Below are 12,264 nucleotides of genomic sequence, written 5' to 3' on the forward strand. Positions count from 1 at the left end.
GCATTTTTTCGCAATAAAATATTTTAAAAATTAAGGTATATATACTGAGTTTTTAGGCATAATGTTATTGCCAGCTTAATAGACTACAGGATGGTGAAAACAAATACTGTAGTCTATTAAGTATGTCCTGGAAAACAAGAAACCCGTGTGATTCGCTTTATGGAGGGGGTCTGGAACCAAACCCACAATCTCGCTAAGGTCCACCTGCGGTCTCATTTCTCAGATGAAGAAACTGAGGTCAAGAGTTTGGCTACATGAGGAGTTCCCATTGTGGCTCACTGGTTAACGAATCTGACTAGGATCCATGAGGTTGCAGGTTCAATCCCTGGTCTTGCTCAGTGGGTTAAAGATCCAGTGTTGCCATGAGCTGTGGTGTAGGTTGCAGACGCAACTTGGATCCAGCATTGCCGTGGCTCTGGCGTAGGCCCCACCCCATATGCCGTGGGAGCGGCCCTAGAAAAGGCAAAAAGACAAAAAAAAAAAAAAAAAGAGTTTGGCTACATGAGAAGGTCACACAGTGAGCAAGGGGCCAAGTTAGGGCAAGACACATAGGGAAAGATTCTGAATCTGGGTCTTGGGTGCTGGGCGGCAGTGCCTCCAGGGCTGGGGGGAGGAGTGGGAATTCTCCACTCAAGGGAGCCACAGTGTCTGCTTTAGAAGAGCGTTCCTGGGGGGGTTGATGGGGGGAGGCCCTGGGCGCTGAGGAGCATTCTTTTCCTTTGAGGCGGGAGAGATGGAACCCCTAGAGGTTAAGAAACTGACCCAGGTTAGAATGGGGGGGCTTGGCGGGGGCCCAGGACCCTGCCTCCCACCTGCCCTGCTTCTGCTCCTGCCTCCTGAGGTGGCACCGTGGACCCTCAGGGGCTTCATGCTCTCTCCCCACCCAGGCCTTTTAAACCTGGAGAAGCTGCTCCGGCAATTCCTTATCTCCAAGGACACACTCTCCGTCCGGATGCTGGATGACACCAGGGACCCCACCCCACTCCTGAAGGAGATCCGGGACGACAAGACAGCCACCATCATCATCCACGCGAATGCCTCCATGTCCCACACCATCCTCCTGAAGGTGGGCGCCGGGCCGGGCGGGGGCTGGTGGGCACCGAGCCGCCTCCCTCTGAATTGCCGCTCCGCTCCCTCCTGGCCTTGGGTCCTCCTGGGCCGCGGCTGAAGGAACCCTTGCCGGGGCCTCTGAACCTGATGACACTGTGCTTCGGTTTCAGTGGCCGGCTCCTGAAAGCTAAAAGGAGAAAGCAGGATGACAGCAATGTCATAAAACATTTCACTCCCAGTGTGACAGGCCAGCCACCCGCTGAGACACTGGCCAAACCTAGACCTGCCAGGAGCTCTGTGGTCCAGGGGATCCTAAGAGGGGCTCGGGTCGTGAGGTGGGCTCCTTGGGGGCTGGGGGCAGAGGCTGTTTGCCAAACGGTGTCCAAGTATCTCCATATGTTGACAACCAGGGCAGTCACCTCCTTGCGTATTACTGAGTATCCGCCCTGTGTGTGATCCTGACACGTGTACTACAGTTTACAAAGTGCTGCATGTAATTTCTCAATGTAATCCTCTCACTGACCACGAGAGGTGGGCATGGTATCTAGCCTCGGTGGACAAAGAAACTGAGACTCTGCCATGAGCAGCTTGTCCAAGGCCTGGCCCAGAGAGAAGCCGAGCTGAGCCTGCTTCCGTTCTCTTAACAGCAAATCAACATGTTTTTCTTACTCCCCAGGGACACGGAGGGGCAGGGTGCCAGTGCCTGAATCAACATACACGCAGAGAATCTGGGACACGGAGGCCGATCCGAGAGAGAGAGAGAGAAAGAGAGAGAGAGAGAGAGAGAGAGAGAGGGAGAGAAGGAGAGAGAGAGGGAGAGAGAGAGAGAGAGAGAGTTAGGTGTCAGGTGTCAGGTGCCTGGGGATCGACACTGGACAAACAGCTGCAAACAGCTGGGCATCCTTGGAGTCACTGGCGCCGGTTCCTGGGCTGGTGGCTCAGCTAAGCGAGCAAGCCCAGATAGAGGGGACCCTGCTTCCAGGCTCCTCCTTGGCTCGGGCAGCTCCCCCAGCCTCTCCAGGCACATCGGCCTCTTCTAATGCTGTTTTAATTGCACATTTAAGCACAACCTGCCGTTTTCCACAGGGGGGGTGAGCTTCCTCATTAACCTCTGCTGAGCCTCAAGAAGCCCAGATGATTCTTCCTCTCCCTCCCTCACTATCTCCTAAGCACCCCCCTCCCCCAGCTAGGTTTGTCTCAGAATTAATAAAAGATTTGAATGGGTTCTCTGAGTCCCGAGGACCGTCCCTTCAGCCTGTTGCTATAGTAATTTTCCACAGCTCTAAACCTACATCCGCCTGTGTGCGTACACCCAACTCTCAGACTCAGGCAAACACAGAATTTTTCTTTCTTTTTCTTTCTTCTCTTCTGTGTGGAGCTCTGATCAGTGAAGTCATCAAGGATGGAAAAGCTCCTCCAAGTTTCAGGGTCCGAGAGATATAGGTTGAGGGGTCCTCAGGAAGGCGGGGAGTGGGGAGCAAGCTGGATGTCGGCCCCCCCCAACCCTGCCCAGGTCAGAATGCATGTTCCCCCTGCAGTAGCCGGTTCCTGCCTGGAGAGCCCCGGTGGAAGCCTTTTAGGGTCAGCCCTTGCCCAGGAATGTTTCACAGCTCCCAGAGTAGACAGTTGGGCTCCCTTCTTCCTCTTTTTTTTTAGGGTCACACCCGCAGCATATGGAGGTTCCCAGGCTAGGGATCGAATCAGAGCTGCAGCTGCCGGCCTCCACCTCAGCCACAGCAATGCAGAATCCAAGCCGCATCTTTGACCCACGGCAATGCTGGATCCTTAACCCACTGATAGAGGCCAGGGATCGAACCTGCATCCTCATGGATACTAGTCAGGTTCCTTACTGCTGACTGCAATGGGAAACTCCCTCCCTTTTTAAAAAATGTGTCTGGTTTGTTGTTGAAATTTCAGAAAGTACAGAAAAGCGCATAGAAGAGAACAAAAATCCTTCGTGATGCCATCACCCAGAGATAACCACTATTAAATTTTGATGTCTAGCCTTTCTGCCTTTACAGACACATTTTTTTTCCTTTTCCAAAATCATTATCATACTGCACACATACTTCTGAAACCTGTTTTTTTTCCCCCACTTAATTACATGCCATGGATTTTTCTCATGTCATTACATATTTTTCCACAAATATTTTAATGGCTGCATCATTTCCTATCATATGGCTGCACCGTAATTTATTTAGCCATCTCTTTATTGTTGGAGATACAAGTTGTTTTCCATCTTTGCTATCATAAATAATGCTGGGATGCACATCTTTGTACATAAATCTTTATGCACATTCATGAATATTTTCTGAGCATAAATTTATAGGAATGGAATTACGGAGTTAAAGGTATGCACGCATTTAAGGATTTTGATGTGATTTGCCAGATTGCCTTTCAGAAAGGCCGTCACAATTTACACTCCCACCAGCAGCATATAGGTGTCTTACAGCACCCTTGCGGATACTGGGTATTTTCATTAAAAACGCTTTTAATTTTTTTTTATGGCTGTGCATTTGAAGGAAATTCCCTTGTAATGATCATTATTAGCAAATGGTTCTGTTCGGTGGCCAGTGGCAGGCTTTCCTAAGGCTAGCTTTGGGCTTCAGCCCTTGTGATCTTGGAACCAAACCCGTCAATATCCAGCAAGGCTTCTGGGAAGCCCCCCCCCGGCCCCCCGCCCTGTCCCCTTTGTTCCCAGTTGAATTTCAGGCCAGCCCTGGATCAGTCCTAGACTCATTCTGCATGCTTGCCTGGGGCTCCAGCCCCTCTTTCATGGGGTTACAACCCAGCCTTGAGGGCCAAGGGAGGATGGACTCAGTGTGGGTAGCAGTGTGATCAGAGGGTGCACGAAGCTTCGGGAGCCGATGTGCCCTCGTGAGCCTGGCCCCAGAGCTTGGCAGCACTTTGCTGTCTCTTGATTTCAGGAGGATTTTCAGAGTAATCCCCTACTTTATTGAGTGGCTGTTCCGGCAACAGACTTTGTGTTTACCCAGAATTGAGGTCTTAAAAACCAAGGATCTCTTGTCTTTTATTGTTAGGACAGAAGATTTGGCAAAACGGGTTTTAACCATCTGACAGTGCCCCCCCCACTCCAATCCAGCCCTGGAACCAGGGGGCTCTGGTCAGGGGTCAGGGCCTGGGCAGTGATGAGAGGCAGCAGCGCTGCTGTTGGATGGAGTCGGGAGAGAGAGGGAGGTGGGTGAGACAGCACAGCATCCTCTCGGAAGTGGAGAAGGCAAAATCCAGCTCAGCTGGAGGAAGGGGGAGCCTCACGTGGGGGGAGGCAGGGGTCTTAAGCTCCATCATGACCCCCGTGTAATCTTGCCCCAGTCACTTCAGTTTCCCACTGGAATGGCAGTGATATAATTACCCTGGCCTGTCCTTCAGGGAGCCTGTGGGGTCTTTATAAGAACACTCGGAGTTCCTGTTGTGGCGCAGCAGAAACCAATCCAACTAGGAACCATGAGGTTGCAAGTTCGATCCCTGGCTTTGCTCAGTGGGTTAAGGATCCAGTGTTGCCTTGAGCTGTGGTGTAGGTCACAGATGTGGCTCAGATCTGACATTGCTGTGGCTCTGGTGTAGGCTGGTGGTGGCAACAGCTCCGACTTGACCTCTAGCTTGGGGACCTCCATATGCCATGAGTGTGGCCCTAAAAGGAAGAAAGACAAAAAAAAAAAAAAGGAAAGAGAATGCTCGCCAAGTTATTGGGGTTCCTTGGGAGAGAAGCACTATGTAAGGGGCAAGTGTAATCATCCCTGGCCTTGTTTTCCGCCCCCTGCACCTCAATAGTCACGACAAAACCGGTCTCCAAGTAGCCCAGGGCTGCAGGCTCTGGGATGAAGATCTAACCAGTTGTCAGAAGGAATGAAGGCTCTGGGGAGAGATGAGCTCATTACTTCCTTGATCTCCTTGTCCGCTTCTAGAATACCTGTCACACTCCATGCCAGGGGTACCGACAAGGAAGTTTGGTTAGGGGTATCTGCGATGGCTTCCAAGATCAGACAGAGGAGGCCCTTCTGAAGTGGCAGCTCTCAACTGTGGGCTGAGAGCCGCCGGTGCACCACGGTGGCCAAGGGTGAGGCATGTCACAAGCTATTTGCTCCTTACTACTAATCAAGGACCAATGTTTGCAAAGGATTCACTTGTTTCCAGCATGACAGCAGATTCAGGAATACGCTCATGAGTCTCACTCACTCTCTTTCTGACGGGGGCGGAGTTAATTTGGGAATTGCCTACAACCCACACTCTCCTGTCTATGTCTCTGAAAGAGGCATCATCTCACAGCCCTCCAGGGGGAGTATAGTTCAGTTAAAAGCACAGAAGTTAGGCTGCCTGGCCAAACTTCTGTCTTTGGTGTTTACAAGCCGTGCCATCTTGGACAAGTTGCACCGCCTATGGTGCTTCAGTTTCCTTGGCTGTCAGATAGGGGGTGGCGGGGGCATAATGGTGCCAACCCCATCAAGTTAACCCAAGTAAAATGCTTTCTAGTCCTTGGCGCATACTAAACAGTGGGTGGGAGTTAGCTGTGGTTATTGTTAGTGGTTGTGGAGATAATTATTATAGTCTGTTTGATTATTTGTTTCATCTCCCTTAAGTTCGCTCTGGTTTCCATAATACCCAGTCGTATCCATGGGAATGTGCTGTACATGAGCACATCAGCTACTCGGAGTGTCACTGCCGGGGCGGCGGGGGTGGAGGTGGAGAAACCCTACTCTGGAGGCCAGGGTTCCTCTGCTCCATCCTCCCAGGTGGAGGGCAGTGTAAGAACCGATCAAGATGTTCTGCCCTGCCTGGTGGGCAGGGCCAGGCCAAGGGCAGACACTTGCAGCCGTCACTGCTCCTTCACTTCCAATGGGTTTTTATGTTCCTTTCTGATCTCCTTCTCTTCCCTTTGCAGGCAGCGGAACTAGGGATGGTGTCAGCCTACTACACATACATCTTCACTAATCTGGTAAGACATTTTCACAGCTCACCTCCTTGGCATAGAGAATATCATTAATTAGGGTCAGTGGGATGTGACGGAATGAAGCCCAGGAGATGGGGAGTAGGGGAAATGCGCAGAGGAGCAGAAGCCAGCATCTGAGAACCATGGAAAGCCAAGAGCCTCTGGGATTCTCATCGCAACGATTTCTTAGCCTTGAGAGGATGGGGATTTGGGGGAGTCTAATGCTTCCATTCAGATGCTACCAGCTACACAGCCCTGAGCCCTCGGGTGGGTGAGTGTCCCCTCTAGGTCTAGTTACTGGCCTGCAGTCCAGTCTCTACATTGCCAGACCCCTTTGCTGTCTGGCTCAGAAGTCAGAAAGCTAGAGCACAAAACTATGCATGTCCTCTGTACAGTGGTGTTGTAACTGGATGCACCTCCAGAGGCCATTTTTGCCAAATCCCCTTATTTTGCAGCTGAGAAAACAGATCTGTAGACATTTCCTTGAGTCAGGTTGAAGCACTCGCTTTGCCACATACCAACTACATGTCCTTCAACAAGCACGGAGCCTTGGTTTCCTTACCTGTGAAACGGGCATAAGGACAGCGCTATGTCGTGGATTGCTGCCATTTGGAAATGATGTAATTTAATCTGCGTGTAAGTATTTTGAAATGGTAAAGCATTAAGAAATGGGAAACGCTGTGAAGTATCGAGAGGAGAGAGAACCTCAGAGACCAGGTTGGCACATATATATCTTTTTATTTTGGAATAGTTCAAGATTCAAGGACGTCGCAAAAATAATACAGAGAGGTACCGTTTTCTCCAGTATTATGTCTTCCGTTATTACAATGCAGGATCAGGACCAGGATATCAAAATATCAAATCTGTCAAGACGTGTGTGGATGTGTGTAACTCCCACTGCAATCAGGATACAAGACTATTTCATTTATGACAAAGTTCCCCCTCAAGCTGCCGTTCTATCATCACGCCCACTTCCCTTCCTCCCATCATCCCTAAACTCTACCAGCTGCTAATCTGTTCTCTAGTTCTGTAATTTCCTGATTTTATATAAATGGAATCATAAGTAAATGACCTTTGAGGTTAGCTTTTTTCACTCAGCTATTTGCCCCCGAGATCCATCCCAGTTGTTGCCCGACTCAGTTTGCTCCTTATTAGTGCCGAGTCATCTTTTGGGTAAGGATGTACAGCGTGCTTAACCATCCACCTATGTAGACTGTTGTTTCCAGGTTTTGGTGATTACAGATAGAGCTATTGTAAAAGTCGTTCAGAGAAGGGGGTTAATTATTCTGTGTGTTTATTTATCGTATAAACTCATGAGATATCCAAATTATTTAAGTGGCCCCTTCATCCAGATGTAACTAATAGCCACCAGGCTGGGCATTAAGGATTGAAATGAGAATGAGAAACCCAGCCTGCCAGGAAAAAAAACCACAGCAAGGTACCTATTGTACTGCAAAGTGGCAAATTCTACACAAAATGCTTTAGACCCCAGAGTGGGGGCCACTTACTCCATCTGGGGCCAGCAGGAAATGCTACACAGAAAAGGTCTTTAAGCTACACCCTGAAACACAGGTGGGCTTTCTTCTAGCCAGAGCAGGGAAGAGCACTCAAGAATAAGGAACAGCATATTCACATACCTCAAGATTTGAAAATACGTGGTCTTTCCGGAAACAGTGAGTCACTTCAGACATATGGACTCCTCCAGGAATGGGCATGGCATTTAATTCATATTCATTTATCTATTTACAGCCACCCGTGAAAGTAACCTACTTAAAAAATGGGAGGCAGGGAGTTCCCACTGTGGTACACCAGGTTAAGGACCCAGAGTTTTCTATGTGGCAGCAAGGGTTCAATACCTGGCCCAGAAGTGTGGGTTAACAATCTGGCGGTGCCATAGTTGTGGCTCTTCCATTTGTCATGGGTGCAGCCAAAAAAAAGAATAAAAAATGGAAGGCGGGTATCAGAGAACAGCAGGATCCTTGATATGTTTAGGGAACAAAATTCAATCTCCCAGACTTGACTCTTGAATCTTAAAATGGACAAGGTGACCTAGAAGTTGAGACTTTCTTGGCCATCACAGGCGGTGGAGCAACCTAGGGACTTGTGCAATGTCCTATCGTGGATGTAGGACCAGGTCTCCTGAAATGCCCTTCCAGGGTGAGGAGAGGGCCCCCCAGGGAGACAAGCTGGGATTTCGGGGTCCCTGTTCTTTTCCAGCTGTGGGGCTGCTGTGGAATTGTTCATGCTAAAGCCCCCTCCAGGCCTTTGCTCTCAGAGTTGAAAGCCCCCTTGTAGAATCCACAGCAGTTTCTTTTCTGGTGTAGGGTGCCCCCGACGACAGACCTGCCAGAGAGTCATTTCACAGTTGCCTAGTTTGCCCCCACCACAAACCTGCCTGTTCCACTGTTGGGAAGTTTTCATTGAGGTCTAGCATCCATCTAGGAGGCCACACAAATCATAGGTGCACAGCTTAGCAAACATTCTCCAAATGAGCACACCTGTGCAAGCAGCACCCAGATCCGGAAATAGAACATTGCCAGCACTCTGAGGTGCTGGCACCTCAGCCCCCTTCACACCCCCTCCCAGTCGCTACTCCTCATCATGTAAAGCAGAGGGGACTTCTTTGTGTGCTTATTTATTTTTTTCCTACCTACTGCTGCTGCTGTAAATCAGAGCATTCACATGCAAAAGGGAAGCAAAGGATTAGACTATCCCCAGAGCAATGCACAAGCATTTGCTTAAAGTAGGGAGCTGTCTAGGGGAGCCTGGGCAAGTTGGCAGAAGAGGAAAGAGAGATTAAACTCCAAATGTGTTCTATTTTGGAAACCTGAAAAGTGAAGGGGAGGAGAGGGGAAAGGCAGGCCAGGGGCCGTCTGACTTGCGCCAGCCTTCCAGGGACGCCCCCTACCTTAGGCAGCCAGGGCAGCAGAGGGGGAAGAAGAGGGCAGCAAGGAGTCACGGGGTCGGGGTGAAGATGAAAGGAGCCTAGTCATTTGGAAGATGCATTCCCAGGGCAGGACGGCAATGAGAAATAAGGTGAGGTTGTTTGGCTTGGAGATTTTTAAGAACGCCTCACCCATCCTGCCTCCCACCACTCCCTCTTCTCAAAATTGGCAAGAATGATTGTGATGATTAATCTTGCGACAAAAGCACTGGCCTATGAAGGCAGGGGACCTGGCTCAAGTCCCCATCTGCCTCACACTCACTGTGTGACTTGGCAGGAGTCACATGGACTCTCTGAGCCCTAGTTTTCTCATTTGTAAAATGGGGACAATACAATCCTACAGGATTGTTGTGACGATAAAGAAAAATGCATTATAATTGCAAAGCCCTATGTTTCTAAGGCACTGTATTTTTTTTTTTTAATAACACTATGATACCTTCAGCTTTCAAAGAGCTTTTGTCCTAGGCTGGGCACAGAACGAGACGCGCTTTGGGAGCGGGCCTCAGTCGGAGAGTTCTTTGAATCTGGAATTAACAGAATTCACACAGTTTATAAGTTTGCAAGAGGAGATCAGAAAACTAACTGCATGAATGATGATGACAATAATAACCCAGAAAATGGAAGCAGAGCCATTGTAAAAATCAGTCAATGAGAGAATATTCTGGAAGCTCCTCATTAGGGCCTTGGCTCTCTGGAAGGGACAAACCTTTATTAGGAGTAAAGAGACTATTTGAAGTCCATTCTTTCTGCCCAGTTACTGCTGGAGTCTTGGGCCGGAGTAGGAGGGGCTTTGTACAGATGGTCCTAAGAGATGCTCTTTGCTTCTCCAGTCTCCCCCCCAAACACACATGCCGCCTGGACTTTAATTCATATTTATTTCTTCTCCAAATTCCTCAAGGACCCCCATTGTGTCCCATTGCTCTAAATTCTGCTTCAGTGATGCAGTGGGCACTCATATGAACTTTTCGAGAGCCACCGCAGTGAGCTGGAGAGGTGCAGGCCTTGGCATTTAGTAGACATGACTAAGAATTCAGATTTGACCAAGTTTCCAGCTGTGTGATCCTGTGCAAGATGCTTAACCTCTCTGAGCCTCAGCGACCTCATCTGCTAGTGGATGCCAATAATCCCTGCCTTAGGAGAGAATACCTATCTAGACACCGGCCCACAGTATACATTCAGTAAAGGGAAGGTATTATTTTAAGTCCTGTATGCTTCCCATGTGGTAAAGGGAACAGGAACTACTTACTTTGCTGTCCAGCCTCTAACAGCCTATAAAAGTGACTCCTAAAATGCCGTGTTATTACTTTGCAGAGAATGACGAGGACTGGATAGTGCAGTTGCTGTGCCTGGCCATTGTAGGGTCTGCTGGTGTCAGTGGTTACTGAGTAATTGGTCAGGTCCCCATGCCTCCATCCCATCCAGGTGTTAAGAAGGCTGATTCAGGGCATCTGTAATCAATGGACTAGCTTGGTGGCTCTGAACTCCGTCCATTGCTTACCTGTCACAAGACTTGGGACAAAAATATCCATGAATCAAACTTGTCATCCATCAATTCATTCACCCTTGTAGAAACACAGTTTCTTTCCCTGTCAGGATCCAGCCAGCAGAGAGTGAGTGTGCCAGCCCTAAGCTTTGGGTGATGGGGGTGACAGATGTAAGCAGAGGCTGAACCCGGGGCACTGAGGCTGGCTGGAAGGGTCCTGTAGCTTCTGCAGGCAGAGGTGAGGGGAGCTGGACAGGCCCCAGAGGAGTTGATCTGGGGGCCCAGTGGAAGCCCAGGCTCAGTGAGGTCCGACAGTGGGTCCATCTCACTTCAACCAGACGGAGGAGACCCAGGACCGGGGACAGACCCACTCCAGAGCAGAAGAAGTCGTTATGGACACGAAGTTGGCAGCTGTTGAAGGCACACAGGCAGTGCAAACAGTGAATGGATAGCCAGGTCTTTTATTTTTATATCTGTTCTGAAGTGGGATATGAGATAGTTTGCACTCGTGTCAGAGGTTTGATCCGTGAAACAGCTTCTTGGCCCTGCTTCTGGTCCTAATGGGTCAGGACTTAGTCCCATCAGGGGAGCCAACCTCGGATCAGCAGGTGGGACTGGGCCACCTGAAGGCACCTGGCTAAGGTGGGAACCCAGCCAGAGGGTCAGGTCCCGGGGTCTGGTCTTGATAGCTGTCACGGTAAATTGAGAAGCAGGGTGTGCTCTTGGTTGGGAGTCTGGAGAGGAACCAGCACGAAGCAGGTCCTGATGGTCTGCCAAGGTAAAGAGTTGAAAGTCCAAGCCAAAGTGAGATGGACCTGGTAAGGGACAAAACAAGGCCAAGGAGAAAATTATTCTGCAAAGTCACAAAAGACATGCACAAAAGATGCATCAGTGACCTTGAGGACTAGTTCCTGTCTTTATCCAGATGTGTTGCTTTCTTTGTTTTTTGGCTGTTTTTATTGTGACTAAATATTCGTAACCTAAGAAATGCCATTTTGGAGTTCCCGTTGTAGCTCAGCAGTTAACGAACCCAAATAGTATCCATGAGGATGCAGATTCTATCCCTGGCCTCGCTCAGTGGGTTAAGGATCCAGCGTTGCCATGAGCTGTGGTGTAGGTCACAGACACGGCTCAGATCCTGCATTGCTGTGGCTGTAGTGTAGGCTGGCACCTATAGCTCCAATTTGACCTCTAGCCTGTGAACTTCTATGTGCTGCAGGTGCAGCCCTAAAAAAAAGAGGCAAAAAAAAAAAAAAAAAACCAACCCCAAAAAGAAAAATGCCCTTTTAAGTTTATGGTTAAGTGACATTAATTACAGTCACAGTGTTGTACAATCATCATCACTATCAATTTGGGAAAACTTTCATTACTCAAAACAGAAACTGTTGATTAAGCAATAACTCCCCATTGACCCCCTGCCCCCGGCCTTGGTAACCTCTAATCAGCTTTCGTCTCTAGGAATTTGTCTATCCTGGATATTTCCTATTAGTGAAATCAGATAGTATTTGTCCTTTTCTATCTGGCTTGTTTCACTTAACATAATGCTTTCTAGGTTTATCCATGTTATAGCATGTATCAGAATGTCTTTCTTTTTTTCCAACTCCTTTTTTAGTGGTAAATATACATAAAATTTACCATTTAAAGTGTACCGTTCAGTAGCAATAAGTATATTCACATTGTTGTGCAGCCGACACCACCATCCATCTTGAGAACTTTTCTCATCCTCCCGAACAGAAACTTTATATCCATTAAACAATAACTCCCCCCTCCCTCCCCCTCCCAGCCCCTGGCAACCACCATTCAGCTTTCTGTCTCTATGAATTTGCCTAGTCTAAGAAC

General features: G+C 48.9%; 1 protein-coding gene across 2 annotated transcripts in view; it reads left to right on the forward strand.

Annotated features, from left to right (window-relative positions):
• The window catches only part of GRIK4 (glutamate ionotropic receptor kainate type subunit 4), a 455,817-nt gene that overhangs the window by 296,832 nt on the left and 146,721 nt on the right, over positions 1-12,264 (forward strand). For both annotated transcript variants that reach the window (XM_021062992.1, XM_021062991.1), the window contains 2 exons: positions 888-1,066; positions 5,951-6,004. In XM_021062992.1, coding sequence (XP_020918651.1) covers positions 888-1,066; positions 5,951-6,004 — 233 coding nt within the window. The remainder of the gene's footprint in view (positions 1-887; positions 1,067-5,950; positions 6,005-12,264) is intronic.

This window comes from Sus scrofa, chromosome 9 (genome assembly GCF_000003025.6).
Source record: "Sus scrofa isolate TJ Tabasco breed Duroc chromosome 9, Sscrofa11.1, whole genome shotgun sequence".
Classification (NCBI taxonomy): domain Eukaryota; kingdom Metazoa; phylum Chordata; class Mammalia; order Artiodactyla; family Suidae; genus Sus; species Sus scrofa.